The sequence below is a fragment of the Elephas maximus genome, chromosome 3, assembly GCF_024166365.1.
Source record: "Elephas maximus indicus isolate mEleMax1 chromosome 3, mEleMax1 primary haplotype, whole genome shotgun sequence".
NCBI classification, from domain to species: domain Eukaryota; kingdom Metazoa; phylum Chordata; class Mammalia; order Proboscidea; family Elephantidae; genus Elephas; species Elephas maximus.
The window spans coordinates 13,135,294-13,158,473 of record NC_064821.1 but is presented as its reverse complement, the minus strand read 5'-3'; the positions used below and the strand labels follow the sequence as shown (position 1 = coordinate 13,158,473).

Here is a 23,180-nt window from a genome sequence, read left to right as displayed (position 1 = left end):
CCTGGTACTTAGCCATCTTTTTGAGCCCGTCGTCACAGACACTTGTCAATCCATGCCGTTGAGGGTCTTCCTCTCTTTCATTGACCCTCTAACTTTACCAAGCATGATGTCCTTCTCCAGGGACTGTTCCCTCCTGATAACATGTCCTAAGTACATGAAATGAGGTCTCACCATCCTCACTTCTAAGGAGTATTCTGTCCGTATTTCTTCCAAGACACATTTGTTGGTTCTTCTGGCAGCCCATGGTATATTCAAAACACTCTGCCAACACCATAATTGAAAACCATCAATTCTTCTTTAGTCTTCCTTATTCATTGTCCAGCTTTCACATGCATATGAACCAAAAAACGAAACCAAACCCACTGCCATCGAGTCGATTCGGACTCATAGTGACCCTACAGGACAGAGTAGAACTGCCCTGTAGGGTTTCCAAGGAGCGCCTGGCAGATGACGCAACTGAAAATACCATGGTTTGGGTCAGGCAGACCTTAGTCCTCAAAGTGACATCTTTCCTTTTGATCACTTTAAAGTAAGTCTTTTGCAGCAGGTTTTCCCAATGTAATACACTGTCTGATTTCCTGACTGCTGCGCTTCCATGAGTGTTGACTGTGGATCCAAGTAACCCTAACCCAATTTCAAACCTAACCCAATAACTTGACTTGTACCTCCTACATAAAGTATCAAATTTCTAAACTTTTAAAGAAACTGAAGCCACAACAGCTAATCTACCTGCGCCAGCTAAATGTCTTAACAGTATTCTCCCAGCTAACTGGCTCTCAAGTGCCACTGAAAACTGGATCTGACTCTGGCATCCAACCACCCACCCAAAGTTCTAAAGAGATCCAACGTAATGAAAGCCTCTTCTAACATTCTATCAACCTCCTATTTCATAATACATTCATAAAGACCAGAAAAATATCTTTAAGTACCTTCTCAACCATTAAAATAATGTTTAAAATATGGCTTTAGAATTATGTATTACTTTTTGAAAACTGATAACTTATCATGTCACTGCCCTACCAAACTAGAATAATCCTGTACATAAAGATCTCAACTAACAAAAAAGATCAAGAGTGGCTACTCCACAAAGGACTGTTATATTCACTCTGTAAACCAGTCATCCCAACCTCTCTCTGGCTCCACTGCATTCCCATGCACACCACTCTCCTTACGTCCAGGGTTTCTCAACTCACGGAAGGGCGTAGTTTAAAATGGCGCCCTCAACACCCTGAAATTCCGATCACATCTCCTGAGGGACAAGTCTCCCCCAGGTCCCCTGAGAACCACCCTTTATGCAAACTGCTTCTTCACAGAAATCCTGTAACTCCTGAGATCCTCTAATGCACTGAAGATGTGGAGCACACTATTCATAGCGCTACCGTATTCCAGCTCCAGGCCTACCACCTAAACTATGCACTCGATTCAAGTTCTAGCTCTCTGGCTTTTCACCAGAAACACCAGGAGAACACGTATCCATGGTAGTTCGCACGGATGCTGTAAGAATCGACAAAGACTAACACAGGCAAAAAGCAACTTCGTAAATTTTAAATGCAAAAAAAGAAAGCAGTGATAAAGAAAAGCTCAGTCTTTAGGGTCACATGTCTGGGTTTGAACCCCATGTCACCATCTCTTTCCTAGGTTTCAGTTCCCTCATTTGGAAATGGAGATCAGTATCTACACTTACAGGTTTAAGGCTCTTGACTGACAAATGATATATTTTTGTACCAGTAATTTTCTTGAAGGGGGTGGGGAAAGGGACTGATTCACTCCTAGCCTTCTAACACTGCACGTCCTGATTAAGCTTTAAAACAAGCCAACAAGGGCAGTGGCTGAGGAAACCTTGGCACCTATACTCATTACAGACTACTGAAGAGACATTCAGCTTTTAACTCGATGAAAACAAAACAAGGTAACGGAAGAGCCCATCTGAGAACTCAAACAAAAAAAAAACACAAGCAACCTAATCTTCGCAGACTAGTATCTCTTTCCCTAGCCATGAATAATATCAAAGAGCCAAGTGAAAGTTAAGGACTGGTAGCACGTACTCAAATAATCCAGAGCCCCCTATTCTAATCCTGAGCTCACCATCTAATGTGCCTCAAAAAACCTTTCTATCATGTATGCAGTCACTTTGAAAAGTACAGCAAACACGACAATCCTTGTAAAGCACAGAAAATCTGGTTTAAATAAAGCCATTCAAATGACTGCTCAGTGAGTGGTCACTGTGGAAGCAGCAAGGATCTTGGAATCAAGATGGCCTCCCCTAGAGTACTGAGTCAAGCTCCTTAACCTGAGTTTTCTCAATCGCTTAAAAAATTTTTTTTTCTGGATTATAAAACAGAGTTAAGACTAATATTGCTCCCCAAGAATCTATATCGAATATATTTATTTTTAAAATAACCAATCCATCTGTTTTCTGATTCAGCCACAAAAATAACTGGGGGGGGGGGGGTAGCTTAAGTGGCAGATTTCTAATACATGGCGCAACCTTTATAAAAATCAAACATTTCTATTTCTCCAAAATGAGTGATTTTCCACTACTACATTACACCCTAACTCTGAATCTTGGCTGCCTTTAGATGGAAGAGATTTCCCACCCAAGTAGAATAATCCCTCTTCTCACACCCAGTAACTGCAAAACAAACTGTCCAACCTAGGGTCTGGTCAAGCTCGCTGGCATCACTGCCTTATGGGTCAACTGCACACTCCTGGTAGAGAGAGGTCAGCAGGCCCAAGTTTCTGCCTTCTGACTTATCTCTCAAACACTTTTGAAATAAAAACCCAAATTCCTTAGCCTGAATTCACTGCCCACAAGCTGGCCCCAGCCTTCAACACTACAACAGCTTCAGTTCTTTATAAACATACAAAGCATATACCAAAACCCCAGGTCCTCTGGACACTGTCCTCTCTGCCTCTCCCCAACCATCTTCTCTCCCCTTCCTGTTCCTGGTGGAACACTCCCACCACATCAGGTTAGGTCGGGAAGGGGGGCAGCCTGCTGTGCTCCCGACACTCCACTCACTTCCATCACTGCATATAATTACCTCACTGCAAAAACCTGAGTCCCCTCTCCGTGGGCTACTGAAGAGCTTCAAGAGCTTCACAATGCAAAAAAAGTTTTTCACAGGCTCTAGGAAAAAGATCTAAGTGTTGCTAGCTTCCTAAAGTACCCTCTATTAAGCCTGTTCTAGACTCTAAGGATCTTTCCAACAAGGGCTTGTCTTATCTCTGCCTTCAGGTTTTTAACACTCCACTTATCACATCTGTCAAGTGAAAATGTCACATAATGTCTATCCACTTGAAAATGGGAAACCCTGGTGGCGTAGTGGTTAGCTGCTATGACTGCTAACCTAAAGGTCGGCAGTTCAAATCGACGAGGCGCTCCTTGGAAAGTCTAAGGGGCAGTTGTTCTAGTGTCCTACAGGGTCGCTATGAGTCCAGATCAACTCGATGGCAACAGGTTTAGTTTTTGGTATATGAAAATGGATGGTGGAAAGTGGAAAGCTTTAAAAATGTACTTCATGTGCTATAATCTCTAATTCAACCTTTCACCTGCATGGTTCTAGCAGCCCTCCATCTTGTAGTAACTGCTTTGAAGAAGAAAAAAAAAAAAAAAAGCAATACAGGACACCTAGATGTATCTCAGAAGTCCTTCTAGGCTCCCCTAGACAGTTGGTGAAAAAAGACAAAATGACGTCCCTTTCCAGCGTTTCCAGTTTGGGGAATAATTAGAAGATAACTTTTTCTTGATTTCCGAGGACCACAACCTTTCTATTGGCTCAAAACACACTTTTACATTTATGTTGTCCCTCCCCACCTAAGTAGAGACAGGGCCTGAAATATTTTCCCATCCAACAACATAGCTGGCATTTACTACGTACTCATTAACATAAATGCTTTAACAACAGTCACTCAACTCCCAAACATCTTGTACTTGCTGAAAACTCAACTCTACGTTACTCACTTTAAAATATCTGTGGGAAATCAAAGGTGCGCCCAGCCTTTTCCTCCCCTCCCCCCGCGGCCGCTGGTTGGAGCCAAAACACTTCAGATCTTCTTTTCCAGTGCCTGTAATCCGAAAGACCGGGTTTCACCGAGCCACAAGAGGAGGCCGCCTCCTTTAACTCAATTTTCAAATTCCAAAGACCCGAGACAAGGACCCGAGACAGGGACCCGAGCAGGCCTCGAAAACATGACGGGGTCTGGAAGTGGATGAGCCAGACTAACGATGGAAAAATTTTCCCTGCAACACGGACGGAGATTGCATTTTTTTTTTTTTTAATCCCTTACTTTTTGTTTGTGTTTGTTTGTTTCTAAGGGTGACAATCGACCAGCAGGTCCGATCACTCTACGAATACCTACTGCGCACCTGGGGAGGCGGCGCGGAAGCCGAGAGGGACTTCAGGCCGGGCCAGAGCGTGGGGCGGTTCCAAGAGAGGCACTTACAGAGGGGAGGGGGAGTGGGCGACGCGGGGGGGGGAGGGGAGAGGAGAAGGAAGGGGAGAGGAGGGAGGGAGGAAAGAGCGAGCCAGCTGGGGGGGGGGACAGCCTGATCCGCCCTCGCGGCCTTTCCCGACACCCCCCCAACGCTACCGTTTACCGGGGCCGACACTGCGCGGGGCCCTGCGCGCGCACTCTCCCCCCTCCCCCACTTTACGAATCAGGAAACGGAGACCCAGGGAGAGGAGCAGGGGTTACGCCACGCGCCCAAGGTCACCGGACCGCCGAGCCGGTCTCGGACCCGGGGCTCACCGGTTCCAGGGCCCGCGCCATTATCCTCGGGGGCAGAGACGGGGCCTGAGGCCTCGACGTCAGGGTCGGTCCCGACCTGATGGGGGTTGAGGCCTGAGGAGTGGGAGACAAGCCGTGAGGCGCTCCCGAGGCCGCCTGGCTCCTCGGCCGGCCCTGCGGGAAAGGCCAAGGCCGAGGCCGCGCCGGGGGAAGACCGCCAACAGACTAACGGAGTCGCCGCCGCGAGTAGGCTGCCGGCCGCCGCGAGAGAGCCCAGGCCAAGGAATAGTGGAATACTCACCCCTTGGGGCCCGGAGCCCCGTTGCCGCTCGGCACGCCGGTCGCGCCGCTCTCCTCCTCCATTTTGGGCTCCGTCGCCGCCACCTCGGCCGCCGCTTCGACCCCTGCCGCCATTTTCTTCGCGTCTGGGCTTTGTGTGAGCGAGGCAGCTGCGCGGCGCTGCGCCTGCGCGCTCACGTGACCCGGCACGACCAGTAACGCCTGCACGCGCCGCGGCCGGCTCCCGCCTTGTCCCCTCCCGCCCCGGCCACGCCCCGGCCCCGGGCCACGCCCCCGCCGCGCGCAGGCGCACACTGGCAGCTGTTATTCATTCCCGCGACAAGCCTGCATTAGGCACCGACGGGATCGCTCAACCGTTTTCAAAGTCTGTTGAGGAAACATCGCCCATCCGGACCTAGTCCCTCCCAGCTTTCTGTAGCCAGAGCTGGGGCAAAGGGACAGCGACAGCTGTCTAGGGGTTTCTAGAAGCGTCAACCAACCAACCAATTAGTTGCCTTCAAGTCGCTCCAACTCATGGCGACCCCATGTGTGTCAGACTAGAACTGTGCTCCATAGGGTTTTCCAGGGCTAGTTTTTCAGCAGTAGATCGCCAGGCCTTTCTTCCGAGGATTCTCTGGGTGGACTCCAACCTCCAATCTTTTGGTTAGCAGCCAAGCGTGCTTAACCATTTGCAGTACCCAGGGACTTCCTGGAAAGTGTACAAAAACATAAAGGAGTTAGCCAGACACTGTGAGCAGAACGTGGGTGATCCAGGTAATAGGACTGGTGTGAAAAGCACCATCTCTCTAAGCACCTTGAATATCTGAGCTGGGTCCAACCTGTCCGCCTACCATGCTGGAAGGTTCTGGGTGCAGAGACCCTGGCCTACATCTCCCTCCCTGAACCCATCTGTCAATCAGCAGCCAAACACATAGCTGGGGACTGAGTAAGTGCTCATGGATGTTTTCATTAACCTGAACTGGGGTTCCTGCCTGGTACTGGGCTGTGCCCTGACCTGACCCTTCTCCCTTGTGGGGTCCCAACCAAGTGTCAGCTCTATTCTCAACCTTGTGTGTCCAGGGCTGTTATGGGGCTGTGTCCTGGGGCAGCCACATTGGGACTGCAGCCCAGGTGAGTATCCAGAGGCCTCAGGCTCTCTTCCCCATCCAAGTTTACCTATGGTGTCTTTGGATCTGTGAAATGCCTCACGGGGTCTGCAGAAGTTCCCATTCAACCACCATATTCTTTCTAGGCTTGCCAAGGGAAAGACTGGCTTTCTCTCTCTCATGGAATGACTACATTTCGTCAGGTTCTGGCTGAACAGCTCAACCACCACACCCTCCCAGCTGCTTAATTTAGCCTGGTCATTCTGACCCCAGTTTGGGAACTCCTAAACTAAGCCAAACTGTTGACATTGAGTAGATGCCACAGCGTCACTCCACAGGGCTTTCAAGGCTTTTTGGAGCAAATGGTTAAGTACTCGGCTGCTAACTAAAATGTTGCTAGGTTAAACCCACCCAGAAGGGCCTTGGAAGAAAGGCCTGGCAATCTGCTTCCAAAAGGTCACAGGCTGGAAAACCCTATGGAGCACAGTTCTACTCTGACACACATGTGGTCGCCATGAGTCAGAGCTGACTTGACAGCCAGCTGGTTGTTTTTACCTTTAGAAAGCAGATCACCAGGCTTTTCTTCCATGGTGCGTCTGGGTGGGTTTGATGGCTGGGTTCAAACTGTCAACACTACTAACCAAACTGTTGGCAGGGAGGGGCTTTCTTCCTCTGGGGGTGAGCTACGTATGCTGGGATTCATGCACAAAACAACAGAACAGCACTCAAAATACTCAGTGGCCACAACTCAAGGATACCCATGATCATGAAGATGGCGTAGGACCAGGCAACGTTTCGTTCTTTTGTACATGGGGTCACCATGAGTTGGAGCTGACTTGGTAGCAACTAACAACATGTTAGAACAAGTATAAGAAATCTTCGCAAGGATAAACACCAAGTGGTGGGCCCCTCTGGGGAGAGTGAGGTGGTTTGATTGGGTAGCTGGGGGCCACAACTGTATTAGTAATGTTTTGTCTTTCTTAGACATAAGTTGATTTATTTATTAAAAATAATGGTGAAATATCATTAAAGTGAAACAGGAAATAATAATAAAATTAAAAATAAAACAGAATGGGCCACAGGACAAATCACTGTGCTGGGACCCTCAGCACTGTGTGACCTTGGGCAAGTGACCCAAACTCTCTGAGCCTCAGTTTGCTTATTTGCAAATGTGGTTAACACCAGAAGCCACCTTTCAGGGCTGCTGTGAGCGTTCAATGCCACCCCATGCAAAGAGCCCTTAGTGTAAAAAACAGCATACGGAGGGCACAGAAAGCTTTCAAGGAGGAGGTAATGTGTCATGGATTGAATTGTGTCCCCCAAAAATATGTATTGTAATTCCTAACCTCTACAGGGTTGCTGGAAACCCTGGTGGTGTAGTGGTTAAGCGCTAAAGCTGCTAACCGAAAGGTCGACAGTTGGAATCCACCAAGCGCTCCTTGCGCATAGAACTCTGTGGCGCAGTTCTATTCTGTCCTTATAAGGTCACTATGAGTCGGAATCTGAGTCGGAATCGACTCAACAGCAACAGGTTTGATTCTGGGTTTTTATAGGGTCGCTGGAAGCCCTGGTGGCGTAGTGGTTAAGAGCTATGGCTGCTAATCAAAAGGCAGGTAGTTTGAATCCATCAGGCACTCCCTGGAAACCCTAAGGGACAATCAGTCCTACTCTGTCCTTATAGGGTCACTATGATTTGGAATCAACTGGAATGCAACAGGTTTGATTTTGGGTTTTGATGCCTGTGGCTATAATCCCATGGGTTGTCTTTGTTGTGTTAATGAGGTAGGATTAGCATAGGGTATGTCTTGAGTCAATCTCTTTTGAGATATAAAAGGGATTAAACAAGCAAGCAGAGATGGAGTAAGATAGATGCCAAAACGTATGGAGATCTCCAAGGAACCAGGAAGCAGAAGCTGAAGAGACAAAGGCTTTCCTCTAGAGCTGTCAGAAAGAGAAAGCCTCCCCCTAAAGCCAGTGCTCTGAATTCGAACTTCCAGCTTCCTAAATTGTGAGAAAATAAATTTGTTACAGCTATCCCGTTGTGGTATTTATGTTACAGCAGCACTAAATAACTAAGACAGGCTGTTATTAACATGACCACGTTCTGCTTCCCCTAGCGCAGCACCAGAGCGGCACAGACCTGGGGTCAATCTCCGTGTCCATGTCCTACAGCTGTGGGACTTGAGACAAAAGCTTCCCTGCTTGGGTCGCAGTCTTCTCATCTACAAAATGGGAGTAATACCTTCTTCCTCCCCTGCCCCAGGGTAGTTGTGAGTTAGAGGGATGCCGCCTGGCGATAAAGGTGGATGTGATCTTCATTAATGAGTGCAATAGGCCCAGCATGGTATCTGGCCCATAAAAAGAAAAAAAAAAAAAAAACCCACTGCCGTTGAGTCGATTCTGACTTATAGTGAACCTATAAGACAGAGTAGAACTGCCCCATAGAGTTTCCACGGAGTGCCTGGTGGATTTGAAATGCCGACCTTTTGGTTAGCAGCCATAGCACTTAACCACTATGGCACCAGGGTTTCCGTCTGGCCCATGGTAGATGCAAAAGAAGTGGAAGTACGTATTATATAACAGTGTTACCTGCTTGTCAAGGAATTCTGGTGGCACAACAGTTAAGCGCTCAGCTGCTAACCAAAAGATTGGTGGTTTGAACCCACCTAGCAGCTCCATGGGAGAAGGACCTGGTGATCTGCATCCGTAAAGATTTCAGGCGAGAAAACCCTACAGAGCAATTCTACTCTGTCACATGGGGGCTCCGTAAGTTGAAATCGACTCGACCGCACCTAACGACAACAACAACCTGCTTGTCACTTGAAAATTCAGCCTTCACCGCTGCTTCCTATGTTCTGTGATCCCTCAAACCTGCCAAGTGTATTTTTTACCTCCACATGGCTCCTGACTCCCCTTGGGCCCCGGGGCCCCTCGCTTTGAGGCCTAGTTCAGAAATATCACTGACAAAGCTGAGCAAGGGCTCCCTTTATTCACTTAGGGTGGGCTTGGGAGAAACAGTGCAACTTTATAAAGTCGAAGATGCCAGGGAAGCAAGTCTGCCGGGGCAGAAAAGCGCAAGAAGCTTGCCGGAGCTTTCCGGCCCCCTTGACACACCAGCCATGGCTGCCAGCGGGGAAAGGTGCTGAGTGGACCTCAGGATGAGATCAGGGTGCCCGCTCTGTGTGAAGCTTGGGGCCGCATCCATCTGTCCTTGTCATATATGACAGTGTGCAAAAAACTTGGAAATCTAGTCACATGTGATCCCAGAAGAAGCTCCGCTTGGCATCACTTGGCCTGTGAAGCATTCTGGCCGTGTGGGATTGGATGAGTTCGTCCGCCCTTCTGAACACAAGGGCATCCCCAGCTGCCTCTGCCCTTTCTGCTGCAGGACCCCACCAGCCGGGCTGTCACACGGGCGTCTCCTCGGCCACCTTCTTCAGGAGTCCAGCTGCGAGTGGGGAGTGCTGGTTGCTCTCGAAGCCCTCTGCATCCCGGAGCTTCAGGCGGACTTTCTGGTTGGTCCTTCTCCATTCGGAGTACAGCTGGCAATGGTAGCGGAAGGAGACCTGCAGGACAGTGAGGAAGTGGGTGATGAAGGCCGGGCTGGCTTCCACCCCCAGGTGAGTAAAATGGGGACCGTGGAGTACTGCCTTGACCCAAACCAGGCTGAGCTCACACTTCCAAAAGCAGAGGCAGCATCAGGCTCTGCAAACAGCCCTCTGCCTCTCCCCGGGCAACTCCCCACTGGCACCCAGAGTCCTACCAAGGCGAGGTGGGGTCTGCGGCAGGGGAGCAAGGGGACCCCCTCTCGGCTTCTCTTTTCATCCTCATCATTGCCCCACTGCGTTGGTGGGAGGGAAGGGAAACAGCCTCTAGGGAGGGATTCAAGGTCATGGGCCATAACGTTTAATCAAGCCAGCTCCCAAGAAACATTTGCACAGGTGCCCAAAGCACTGTTCCTAACGGCAAAAAAAAAAAATGGAAAGAATCCCAGTGTCCGTCAAAAGGGATTGGTTACGTAAATACTGTGCACCCAGACGAGGTAAGACATGGGGAGACCGATTCTTTTTTAAAGGACATCGGCTAAGTGAAAACAAACAGACTGCAAAACAATATGATTTGATACTCCGTTAAATACGTATATATAACACATATGTAAAAAAAGAATCCAAAGTGGGGGGAAATACATACACACACACACTGTATAGGTGCTGGTGGATGTATTAACAAACAATTCATGAGGAGGGGACCCCCACATAACAGTGGTTAGACTTTGGGGGGCATTGATTCTCTGAGCCAGAGTTCTAAGGCCTGCTGCAGCCAGGACAGCACCCCCCATTCGCTCTCTCTCTCGATCTCTCTCATTCCTCTGCTCTTTCTCTTTCAGTCTTTTGGGCTCTGTTTCTCTGTCTCTCTCAATCTTTCTCAATTTCTTAACATCAATCTCTCTGTCTGTTTCTCTCCTCCTCTCTCTCTCCGTGTGGGGTAAAGAATCTAGTTTTACCTTGAGGAGGGCAGCCTTTGTCCAGAGAAATAACCCTTGGAGGAACTGGGGTGCCTCACTTGGGGACTTTCAAGATTTGTGCTGACAAGTGGGGGCGGGCTAGATCAGCGAAGACTCACCTGGGAGCCTGTATCAACTAGCCTCAGGAGGCATGATTTAGCCTCTCGTGCAGGACTGGCCAATAAAAGCCCTGAACAGAGAGGCTCAGGGATCTTCCTGTTTGACTGAGAACATCTGCTCTCTGGAGGATAACATGCCCCTGGGGACACAGAAGCTCCACAGTGGCAACGCTCCCAAACCTCGCCTTAGGTGTCCCTTTGTTTGCAACCTTTTTGGCTATAATAAATCTGTCCTCTTAAGTATGGCTTAACCTGTTGCCTTCCAGGCGATTGCAACTCACAGCGCCCCTACAGGACAGAGTAGAACTGCCCCATAGGGTTTCCAAGGAGTGGCTGATGTATTTGAACTACCGAACTTTTGGTTAGCAGCCGAGCTTTTAACCACTGTGACACCAGGGCTCCAAGTATGGCATACTCTCCATAAATTCCGTGAGTTGTTCCAGCAAATTATGAAACCAAAAGGGGCATGCGAGCCAGCAGGTCAGAAGGGGCTGTCGTGTGGACTCTCCAAGCTTGCAGCTGGTCTCTCCCTATTTGGCAATCTGAAGAATGGTGTCCTTTTGACTTGGGGGTTCTGACCCAGCTCTGGGTGGCTAGGGTCAGAGAGAAAGTGTGCCAGGGGGCGACTGGTGACGAGGACAGAAAAGTGGGAATGTGAGGGCTGGATCAATCTTCACATTTTGGGGGCTAGATTCATGCTGATCCTTACTTTGCATGCCGTCTTTCTTTCTTTCCCCTCTGCTCCCTCTCTTGCCCCCCAACCTTGATGGACTCATGGATGGTGAATCCCACACTCAGGCCTGCTGGTTGGCGCCCTCTTATCCCTGGACCAGAAGGCTCACAGCTGGCTCAGGGCTGTCCTGAGTCACCCAGAGGCCTGGGTCTTTGTCGGGCTTGGACTCTGAGCCCCGTGAAAACACGGGGTGAGCTCAGGAGATGGCCCTCATGCACCTGCCCCAGCTCCCACCCACAGCCGTAAGCAGAGGCCGGCAGGGACTCGGACCCCACTTGTCCCCCAGTCCCTGGCCAGGCTGCTCTGGAGACCCCAGCATCCTGACCTGCAGCCAATGGCCACTCACCAGCGTCCAGAGGATGTAGATGGTGAAGAGGGCGATGGTGAGGGCAATGAGCCCCACAGCCTCCAGCCGGCTGTGCAGCCGGAGGTGGTCCTGGGCCCCACGCAGGCACAGCCAGCCTGAGATGGCGGCCAGTGGCGTGATGAACAGGAAGCACACCATGTCGCAGCACAGCGTCCTCTTCTCTGTCCTCGGTCCCGGGTCCTTTAGCCACTGCGGGAGGGAACGGGGGGGGGCAAAGAAGACAGGGAGAAGCGTGGCTAAGTGGGCTACGTGCAGCCTCCAGGCCCTGGGCTCTCTCTGCTGACACCCAGGTAGGTCACTGTGCCCAGTTTGGGCGCTCCAGAAACCACTGTTCCTTCCACAGAGATCTGAAGGACCAGCCCCCTGCCTGGGCACCTCTCTCCCTTCTCCTTCCCTCATTCCCTCTCTGTCTTCCTCCCTCCCTCCTTTCTTTCCAACACTTACTGAGCCTACAACGAGCCAGGCCCTGCTAGGTGATGGGCATACAGTTGTAAACAGGACAGAAACAGTCCCCGGCCTCCTGGAGCTCCCATGCTGGTCAGAAGAAGTACGAAATGGGGCAAGTTGCCAGAAAGAGGACAGCCCTGATAAGGAGGTGACACTTGAGGAGAATGGAATGACCAAAAGGAGCCTTGCGAAGGAGGGGGGAGGTGGTGTCCCAGGCTGCAGGAACAGTAAGTGCAAAGGCCCTGAGATGGGAGTGTACCCAGCCTAGAGCATGGGGACCCAGTGGGAGGGCACGGGGACAGGGGCTAGCTCTTCCTCTGACTGCTCTGCCAAGAGCCTGGCTCCCAGGGTGGGCTCCCTGTCTCAGCGCTGACCACTCTGGTCTCAGCCCTGACCACAGCTCTCAGCCACCCCGTGCTAGGCTGGAGCTCAGTGGGCATCTAGGCAGCTGGTGATATTCTGGGTGAGCAGCCAGGTGGCTGCCACACCTGGGAACCAGGGCTGTCTTAATGCTGACCCATCATACTCAGGCTCAAGTCTGACCCCCTTGGCAAGGCCACAATGCCCAGGGTGGCCTCTGTTGACTCATTTCTCCACTCTGGCCCTTGGGCTTCCTCAAGAGCACCAAGCTCTTCCCAGCCTCAGGCTCTTTGCACGTGCTGTGCCCACAGGCAGGGCTGCCCCTCCCCCGGGTTCTTGGCAAGGCTGGCTCCTTCTCACCCCTCAGGTCTCAGCTTGGCCTTGGCTGAGCCCCCAAGTTAAGTCACCCCTGTACTGGCCCCCCACTGACCCACAACATGTTTCCTTCATAGCACTATTGCTCCAGGCCACCAGCTGCCTTGTTTCTTTGACCGGGCTGTGAACTCCATGAGCACCAGCTCCATCTGTCTGGTGGGCGGCTGAGTCTCCATGTCTAGCACAGGGACAGCCAGCCACCCCCAAGAGCAGGATCCACTGTGAGGGGCTAAGGGGGTGGACTCCACCCTTTAGAGAAGCTGCTTCCCCACCCACCAGGAGCCTCCAGGGCCCCCAAAGCCTACCTTCCTCCCCGTGCCCAACCCAACCTCAAGCTCCCAAGGGTACCTCTGTGAGGGGTCGAGGCTGCTTCTCCACTGCAAACTCCGTGTGGCACAGCTCACAGTAGCTGGTGTTGGACGAGGACAGCCACCTCTCCAGACAGCTCTTGTGCACGGCACCCAGCGTGCCAGTGCAGCCACACGGAGACAACAAGCTCTCCCCGTTGGCTCCCTCGTGACAGATCCGGCAGAAGGGACCATCGCTGCACACAGAGATAGGACATATGAGCAATGACTAGGCTTCTCATCCACACCTGCTTCACTACTTGCTAGGTGACAAACTCTGTTTCCCCACATGTCACCACTTGGGAAACTCCTACTCATCCTTCAAAGCCCAACTCCAAATGTCCTCTCCCTTGGAAAGCCTTTCCAAGACTCCCATAGGTGGAGTGATGTGCTCCCTCTCCAGGACTCCTGTGTCACTTTTTTAGGTCCATGGTGAGCATATGTTATGCCTGCCTGCCCAGCGTCCACTACCCCTTTTTGTGGCTTATACCACCCTGATTATCCTGGGCAACCATCCCACCCCCAATTCTTGGTCCTTAAAGCTGGTGATACCCCTGATGACCTCAGGCCTGGCCAATCAGAACACCACATGCTGTGGTCAAGGAGCCAGACTCAGGGAAGGACATACATGATACAATCAGAGCCGCTGGGAATCAATTCCTGAAATTCTTTTTCTTTTTTTTTTCCCCATAAATGTCAGCACTGCTTGATGTAAGCCCAGAGCTGCTGGCAGCCACGTGGTCTCCACGTGGAGTCTGTGAATGATGCCAACTCAGAGGAAAACAGAGCCAAGAGAGGGGAGAGATGGATTCTCAAGGACATCATCAAAGGCCCTGGATCTAGCCACACCTGAAGGCAGTAATGCCTGAGAAACCACTGTGTTCAGGGAGAAGGGCCCACTTGCCCCACTCCCCTGGCCAGGCGGAAATAAACACAAAAGGCCTTCTGCAGAAAGCCTCCTTAGGAGCGTCTCTAGGCCCAGCCCAGTCTTGAGGTCCCTCCTTGGGCAGCTCAGGAGGCAGGGGTGTGACCTTGGGGGCCCAGAGGCCACACAGCACATGAGTCATTGTTTTCCAGACCTTTCAACCCAGAAACCAGACTTGAGGAAGACACAAAGGAGACTGAGCAGGACAGCTGTTCTCCAGATAACACCAGCTTCCCCTTGGCACCATAGAGCAGCTGTTTTCTCTCCATTTTTCCTTCCCAGCTGCTTTAAAATCAAACAGCCCCCCAAGCAGCTCCCTCATACATGCCTTCCCCTCAGCGCTGGGCTGCTGTTTGCTCCCACACTGTCACATGGCCTGCCCTGGGGCTCCATTCCAACCCTGTGGAGTCAGCCCACACCCTGCCTCCCAAAAAAAAAATTTAACAGGAAAAGAGTCCCTGCACCGGAGACCAACTCAGGGAAGTGGACGTGAGGAGAACCCTGAGGAAGGGCCCCCTGAGCTTGAAGTTTTTCCTGGGGAACCCTGGAAAACTTTGGAAGAGCAAGTTCAGAGAGGAGGAAGAAATACAGCTTAACACTTTATCGCGTGCTTAGTATGTAAACCAAAAACCAAACCAGCTGCCATGCAGTTGACTCCGACTCTTGGCAACCCCAAGTGTGTTAGGAGTAAAGCTGTGCTCCACAGGGTTTCCATGGTTGCAACCTTTCTGAAGCAGACCGCCAGGTCTTTCTTCCAAGGTGACTCTGGGCATGTTAACCATTTGCATCACGCAAGAGCTCCACTGAATGCTTAAATCATTGCTGTCAAGTCGATTCTAACTCACAGCAACCCTACAGGACAGGACAGAACTGTGCCATAGGGTTTCGGAGGCTGTAATCTTCATGGCAGCAGATTGTTATATCTTTCTTCTGTTGTGTGGCTAGTGGGTTTGAACTGCCAGCGTCTCAGTTCACACCCAAACGCTTAACCACTGTACAACCAGGGGTCTTTATTAAATGCTTGCTAGGCAGCAAACCCTATTCCAGGTACCGTATGGATCCCATGGTTTCATATTCTCGGAACTACCCGATGAGGAAGGTGTCCCCGTTTCGGAGACACAGGTGGTGAAGTAATTTGTCCCAGGTCACTCCAGAGGAGAGGCGTCCACTGGGGATTTGAGTCCAGGCAGGGTGAGTCCACATTTCTGGGTGGTGCAGACAGTGAAGCACTCAGCTAGTAACCAAAAGGTTGGCTGTCTGAATCCACCCAGAGGCACTTCGGAAGAAAGGCCTGGTGACTTCTGAAAACTCAACCACTGGAAACCCTACGGAGCACAGTTCTACTCTGACACATGTGGGGTCACCACGAGTTGGCATCGACTCCATGCCAACTGGTGTCATTTTTTTTATTTTTAGCGTAAGTCCACAGCCTGCTCTCTTCCCCATCTGTTGCCCCAAACCAAGAATTACTTGCCAATATTTGCCCTTCGGTTCTCACGTATAGCCTGAAACTTTGGCTTTTCCTGAAGAATGAGAGCCTGGGTCTCTGTTTCCACATGGTGATTACCATTTGCATCTGAGAAGCGGCCAGGCCACCCACTCTCCAAGAGCCCTGCCCGGGCCCCTTCCCCTGATTTATTTACCCACCTGGCCCTTCTAGATGGTTTCCGACCCCAGACTGGGAGAAAATCACTCTGCCCCACTCACCTCGGTGTGTCCAAGGCCCGGATGACAGTCGAGAGGAGCCGGCCATCCCTTGAAGTCACCTGCGCCACGTACTGGGGTGGCCCCAGGCCCGTGGCCTCCAGGACCTTGGAGAAGGCGGGGCTGCCGGAGCAGTCACACAGGGAGCCAGGGAGGTGGCAGCAGTCACCTGTCGTCATTGCCACAGGGAGGCTCACGTCCTTAGGGCTTGAAGCCCATGGTCCCAGGGGCCTGGGGAGAGGCCGGCAGAGAAGTTAAGGGCACACAGGCAGACCAGGGTTCAAGTCCAGCTCTCGGGACCACGGACAAGTCCAGCTCTTGGGACCATGGACAAGGACTTGCCTCTCTGAGCCTCAGTTGCCCTCTCTGTAAAATGGGGCTCCTGGGGGTCTGTGAGGATTCAGTGAGATGACACATGCGCTGGCCAGGTGCACAGTAGCACTCAGTTACCAGTACTATAACTCTCCTAAGAAAAGCCAGCCAGGGTCCCGCCTCAAAGCAGCTCCTCCCCAGCCCACAGGCCACCTTCCAACCTCAACTTTCCAGACATGGTAAGGGCACCTAACTGTTACTGAGTAGCAACTGTGTGCCAGGCCCTGTGCTTGGTGCTTCTTGGGGTCAGAGCTGCCTGGATCTCCCACCACGTGGACACTTTGCAGATTTGATTCTGCTGCTGTCCTGGGGTCTGGCTCAGAGCGTCTGGGCCTGCCTCTGAGTGGAGAAGAACTGAGCTAGGAACTTAGCCCAATGACCTGAACAGTCAGTCACCTTGACCCTTGACCTTCCCAGAGGGTTCCGAACTCCCTGACTCAGATATCCCGGCCACCAAACAAGTGGCACAGGCTGGAGATGACCGTGGTGGCCTCTGTCCCCCAGTCCTGCTGCTTGCAGCCATGCCTCGTCCCTGAGCGGAGGGCATGGGAGACAGCTGGTGTCTCCAGCAGAAATTCTGAAGACTGCTCTGGATGAGGGATTCTGGGATTCTGTCCCCTACCCCAGGGTCAGACCTGCAAAAAGAAACCTCAGGGAACCTTCTCCTCCATCCCGAGCCAGCCAAGGAGACTTGAAGTAGGGCTTCCCGTTCCCAGTGTGTGTCACGAAAGTGACACAGATCTCTTCAGATACCCCTTGATGTAAATACAGGTGCCTGGGAGCTGAGGCAGGTCCCTGGGTACTGCAAACAGATTGTGGTGGAATACCAATTGCAAGGTCGGTGGTTTGAACCCACTCCGTGGTGCCATGGAAGAAAGGCCTGGCAATCTGCTTTTGAAAAGCTTAAAGCCAAGAAAACCCCATTTAGCAGTTCCACTCTGTCACATGGGGTTGCTAGGAGTCGGAGTTGACTGGAGTACTACGGGTTTGGTTTGGAGCTAAGGCTCTCTATCCCCAACTTGGCTAACCTCTGGGCTTCTCTCCCCAGCAGCCCCCGGAGTGTTTAGAAACCAAAAGTGAGGGGGCCAGTGAGGCACCCACTGATGTATATCCACTCCGCAATCGGCATTTACCGACCCCTGCCGGTCACAACCCGAGACCCACAGAGAGTGGGGGACCAAGCAGCAGTAGCTATCGACTAATTCTTTGCACCAGGACATTCTGCAACGGATCAATTGCCTCTGAGCAGCTCGACCAGAGCACTCCTGGCCCAACAAGGCCCTCTGAGGCATCGCAGGTGGCCAACGAAGACCAGATAAGTAAGGGCGCAAAGGCAGGAGGAGCCCAGAAGTGAGGCTGCAGGCTTGAGATAACAGCTGCAGGGCCCCGGCTGGGCCTGCCACGGCATGTACGCTGCTGTCCCTCCTGAGCGCCCGCAGCCACAACTTCTAGTTCAGAGGTCAGCGGGGAAGCCACCCCAGGGAATGCTTGTAGAGCGGGGTCCATCCTCTCATCCCTCCAAGGATCAGCTAACACTTCTGCAAATGTTTGGAAGTCACCCAAATATATGGGAGGATCTACCATATCTTTTTAAAAACTACCAAACCCATTGCTGTCCAGTCGATTCTGACTCATGGCGACCCCGTGTGTTACAGAGAATTGCTCCACAGGGTTTTCTTGGCTGTGATCTTTATGGAAGGAGTCCTCGTGGTGCAATGGTTAAGTGCTTGGCTGTTAATCGAAAAGCTGGCAGTTCAAACCCACCCAGCAGCTCCGCAGAAGAAAGACCTGGTCATTTGCTCCTGGAAAGATTCCAAAACCAAACCCATTGCCATTGGGTCGGTGTTGACTTATAGCGACCCTATAGGACAGAGTAGAACTGCCCCATAGGGTTTCCAAGGCTCAAATCTTTACGGAAGCAGACTGCCACATCTTTCTCCCATGGAGCAACTGGTGGGTTCGAATCCCTGACCTTTTAGTTAGTGGCCAAGCACTTAACCACTGCCCACCAGGGCTCTTTCCATAAAGATTACAGCCTAGAAAACCCTGTGGGGCACAATCTTTATGGAAGCAGATTGTCAGGGCTTTCTTCTGTGGTACTGCCACTGGCTGGGCTCAAACCACCAATCTTTAGGTTAGTAGTTGGGCAAAAATGATTTGCACGACCCAGGGACCTAGCCATCCCTTTTACTATCACAGGAAAGAAAACACTGGGAAATCTGCTAAAGCAAGACCCTACAAATCACCAAAATAAGAATAGCGGCTATTGTTTATTAAAGAGTCTTGAAGGAAGTACAGCCAGAATGCTTCTTAGAAGTGAGAACGGCAAGACTTTGTCTTGCTTACTTTGGATCCGTCATCAGGAAATACCAATTGCTAAAAAAAGGACATCATGTTTGGCAAAGTAGAGAGATGGTCAGTGAAAATGAGGGAAAACCTCAATGAAATGGATTGACACAGTGGCTGCGATGATGGGCTCAAACTTAGCAACGATTGTGAGGATGGTGCAGGACGAGGCAATGTTTCATTCTGTTACACATAAGGCCACCATGAGTCCGAGCCAACTAGACAGTGAATAAGAGCAACAACAACAACCTTGTTTATTAAGTACCTACTGTATGCCACGCAGGAATCCTTGGGAGGCATAATCAGTTAAGTGCCTGACTACTAGCCAAAAAGCTGATGGTTCGAATCCACTCAGCGGTACCTCGGAAGACAAGCCTGGTAATACACTTCTGGAAAGTCACAGCCTTGAAAACCCTATGGAGTACAGATTTATTCCGCACATGTGGAGTCACCACGAATTGGAATCAACTCGATGGCAACCGGTTTGGTTCAGCTTTTGGCATGCCAGGTGCTGCGCTAAGCAAACTGCTTATATATTAATCATCTCACTAAAAACTCTACACGGTTATTATAAGTGTCCCCTTCAAAAGTCACTGCCCTGGAGGGGCCTCCCCCAACCACCCTGGCTAAAGTGTCACCAGAGTTCAGATTACTCCCTTCAGAGGACAGGCCACCCTCTGAAAGGCTCTTATTTGTCTCCTTGTCAACTATGTCTGTCTTCCCACTCTTCAGTGAGCTCTGTGAAGGGACTATGTTGGACTTGGTCCCTACTGTCCCCAGCACCTGACACCATCTGGCACAGAGTTGCTGTATTAATTTCTCAGGTCCTACTCTGGTGCAAACTGTCTGCACTCATCTACTAACCTAAAGGTGAGAGGTTCGAATCCACCCAGCAGTGCCACAGAAGAAAGACTTGGTAATCTGGTTCCATAGAGATCCATAAAGACCCAAGAAAACCCTGTGGAGCAGTTCTACTCTGTAACACATGGGGTCGCCATGTGTTGGAATCGACTTGACAGCAATGGGTATGGGTACTCTGTATAAGAACAGAGCGGGAGAAACAGATCCCTTGACCCTAGATCCTAGTGTGCCAGCCTCCATGGTGGGAATCGGAGAGGTTTAGAGGCTAGAGGTCCAAATGAGTTACAGAGGCTTGCACAAAGCCATACTCAAGGCTGGGTGTCAGGATAGGGGCGGCTGCAAGTTGGACTCAACTTTGGGTCTGCTAGGATGGGAGAATGAGCCAACACCTTGGGCAGACTTAGCCCAGTGCCCTGGAGATAGATTTCACTGAGTCTTCACAACAAACCTGCAAGTCGTATAATTGCCCCCACTTGACAGAGGAGGAGACTGAGGCCCAGAGAGGTGCAGTTACTTGCCCAAGGGCACACAGCCAGGAAGGGACAGTCCAGCGAGTGAGTCTGGGGCTCATGAGGCCTGGGTTTCTTGAGTCCTGGCTCTGCCACTGATGCTGTGTGAACTGGGACACTTCACTTAGCTTCTCTGGGCCTCATCTTCCTCCTTTGTAAAATAACCTGATGGAGTCGGTGGACTGTGAAGCTCACTCTCCCTCAGCTACATCTGAGGTAACACTGGGGTGCCACAACCTTTCCACTCCTCCCCAGCCTCCTGTTCCTGAGGGCAGGGAATTGGGGGAAGAGGACTCAGAGGGCCCTAACTCCCCACAGAGTGATTTCAGACAAACTGCTTCACCCTCTGAGCCTGTTTCCTCATCTGTAAAATGGGGTCATAATGTTACCTAGCTCATAAATCAGTAAACATTAAGTCAGTAAACATTAGCTCTTATTATAATTACATCATTACCTTCAGGAACTGTTGGGAAGGCTTGATGAGAAGCACAGTCAGTGCCTGGCACACAGTAAGTGCTCAATAAATGCTTTGTTGTGTACTGTCAAGTTGACTTCTGACTCCCGGCAACCCCATGTATTACAGAGTAGAAATGCCCCATAGGGTCTTCTAGGCTGAAATCTTTATGGGAGCAGGTCGCCAGGTCTTTCTCCTGGAGAGCTGCTGAGTGTGTTTGAACCACTGAATTTTCAATTATAGCCGAGCCCTTGTGCCACCAGGGCTTAATAAATGTTAACCGGTATAATTTTTTAGGGTAGCTGTGGAGCCAGCAAAATGCATTCATTCATCTTCACTCACTACCAAGGGGCTCCTGTGTGCCCTGTGGCCACAGAGAGGAAGACATCGATGCCTTCTTCACTACTTCTCTGGCCCTGCATCTGGGGCCAGGTTCTAATTCCAGCTCTCCTCCTTATTTGCTGTGTGGCCCTGTGCAAGAGTCTTAACCTCTCTGAGCCTCCATTTTCTCATCTGTAAAACAAAGAAGACTTCTAGTACTTCCCTCTCCTCCGGTTCCTAGAGGACATTGTTGTGTTAGGTGCTGTCCAGTAGATTCTGACTCATAGCAACTCTATAGGACAGGGTAGAACTACCCTATAGGATTTCCAAGCTTTACGGGAGCAGATTGCCAGGTCTTTCTCCCGCGGAGCCGCTGCGTAGGTTCAAACCACTAAGCATTGGGTTAGCAGCGGAGCGCTTAACTATTGCGCCACCAAGACTCCTTTAGAGGGCTGAGTGAGTGGATAATATAAATTCTGGCCACTCTGTCACAGTGCCGACACATTATATTTACTATTAGCCCCTGAGGGGCAAGATGGGGACGTCACTGACCACTTGGTGACCACCTACGGTGTGTCGGGCACTTTCCACATGCGCCCCTCCTGGGTACTCCCGACCCCGTTTCACAGAAAAGGAAACTGAGGCTCTGCGAGGCGCCTACTTGTGTGTCGAGCTCCAGGAGCCTCTCGCCGCCCTCGCTACGGGAATGGCGGCCCCGGCGTCCAGTGGGAGGCCAAGGCCGAGGGTCCGAGCCCGGCTGTCGCGCGCAAGGGGCCTCGAATCCGGGCGGGCCCGCAGACGGGCGTCCCCCGTCCCCTCCCGCCGTCCCGGCCTACCTGCTCCGCGGCCGGGCCGGGCGACCGCGCAGGCCCCTCCGCTCACCCCGGGCCCTGTCCCGGCCCGGCCCGGCCCGTCCCGTCAGCGCCGCTCGCTCCGCTCTGGCCGGCACCTGCGTCCGGGCACCGCCCGCCGAGCTAACTGCGCCGCTGGCCAATAGCAACCGCCTCTCGCTCGCTCTCGCCAATCGCCGCACACGTCCCGCCCCGGGAGGCGGGGCCGGAGGGGACAGGGACATCCTGGGCCGCACAGGCCCGACTGCGCCGCAGCTGCTGGTTCCGCCCCTGCCGCGTCCCGGCACCGCCCCTTAACTCCGGCTCCGCCCCCATCCCTGGCCCCGCCCCATTCCTGCCACCGACCAGAGCGCGGCTGGCAACGCCACCTGCCGACGCACAGTGCTTTAAACTCGTAATAAAACCGTTGCAGAACGCCGCGTGACACCCGGCAATAAGCTACTTATAAATGTTCATCACATCCCTTACGCTTCTTATCAACTCGGGGGAGGGAGAGACAGTATAACTGCATTTACAGAGGAGAAAATAGAGGTCTGGAAAGGTTAGAGGACCGTGGAGGGAACCTAGAGCTAAATCATTCATTCAGCAATCATTCATTGATTCATCCAGTATGTGTTTGTTAAAGGCCTATTATGAGCCAGGCACTGTGCTAAGTGATGGCGACACAATGTTGAGTGAGACAGACATATACTGCTGCCCTCATGATGGACCTCAATCTAGGAAGTGACACAGACATTAATCAACCAATTATAAAATTAATGAGTAACTACAAATGTGATAAATTGTGGTAAGTGACTTCACTTAGAGCACACACACAAGTGTGTAAGTGGTAAGTGAGGGGATATACCATCTTATGAGAACATGGAAAAACTGGGGGATGTCGGGAAGTATTTCCTTGCAGAAGAAGCAATTGAGCTGACACCTTACGGATGAGTAGACATTACCTAGGAGAAAAGGGAAAAAGAGTCCCAGACGCATGTTCAGCACATGCCAAAACCCAGAGGTAAGATGGAGAATTGTCTTAATACTTCCTTCCCCTTCTGCCCCACCTTGATCAATATATAGATCAGCTCCATTATCTCAGTTAGGTCCCTGGGTGGCACAGCAGTGCTGTGGAAGAAAGGTCTGGCAATCTGCTTCCATAAGGATTACAGCCAAGACAACCCTATTGAGCAGTTCTACTCTGTAACACATGGGGTTGCCATGAGCCAATATTAACTCCATGGCAACGAGTTTGGTTTTCATTATCTCAGTTAAATTCTGGTGTGTGGTACTGTCTTCTAAATGTTTTTAATAGAAAGATAAACTGTAGTGTTTTTTAAATAGTAACCTATAGAGGGAAGGAATAGGATGGAGGGGACAAGGATAGAAGCTAGACTTTTTTTAATTGAAAATATGCTTTGTTCTGTAGATTTGACTTCACAATCATGCAAGTATTTTATGTAACTATAAATCGAAATAAAAAAATT

At 51.2% G+C, this 23,180-nt stretch overlaps 2 protein-coding genes across 3 annotated transcripts in view; both read right to left on the bottom strand.

Moving 5' to 3' along the window:
• Positions 1-5,191, bottom strand: part of HNRNPM (heterogeneous nuclear ribonucleoprotein M) — a 37,649-nt gene extending 32,458 nt beyond the window's left edge. Inside the window, exon 1 of one of the 2 annotated variants that reach the window (XM_049876726.1) lies at positions 5,033-5,191. In XM_049876726.1, the coding sequence (XP_049732683.1) occupies positions 5,033-5,145 (113 nt within the window). In that variant the 5' untranslated portion in view covers positions 5,146-5,191. The remainder of the gene's footprint in view (positions 1-5,032) is intronic. The other variant, XM_049876727.1, reaches the window with a different exon arrangement.
• A 3,895-nt stretch (positions 5,192-9,086) lies between these two features.
• Positions 9,087-21,822, bottom strand: MARCHF2 (membrane associated ring-CH-type finger 2). The gene is made up of 5 exons (XM_049876722.1): positions 21,697-21,822; positions 16,001-16,228; positions 13,370-13,565; positions 11,819-12,028; positions 9,087-9,682 (listed from the first exon to the last, which is right to left on the bottom strand). The coding sequence occupies exons 2-5, from the start codon at positions 16,174-16,176 to the stop codon at positions 9,524-9,526; spliced, it is 741 nt and encodes a 246-aa protein (XP_049732679.1). The 5' UTR covers positions 16,177-16,228; positions 21,697-21,822; the 3' UTR covers positions 9,087-9,523.
• Positions 21,823-23,180: the final 1,358 nt, after the last annotated feature.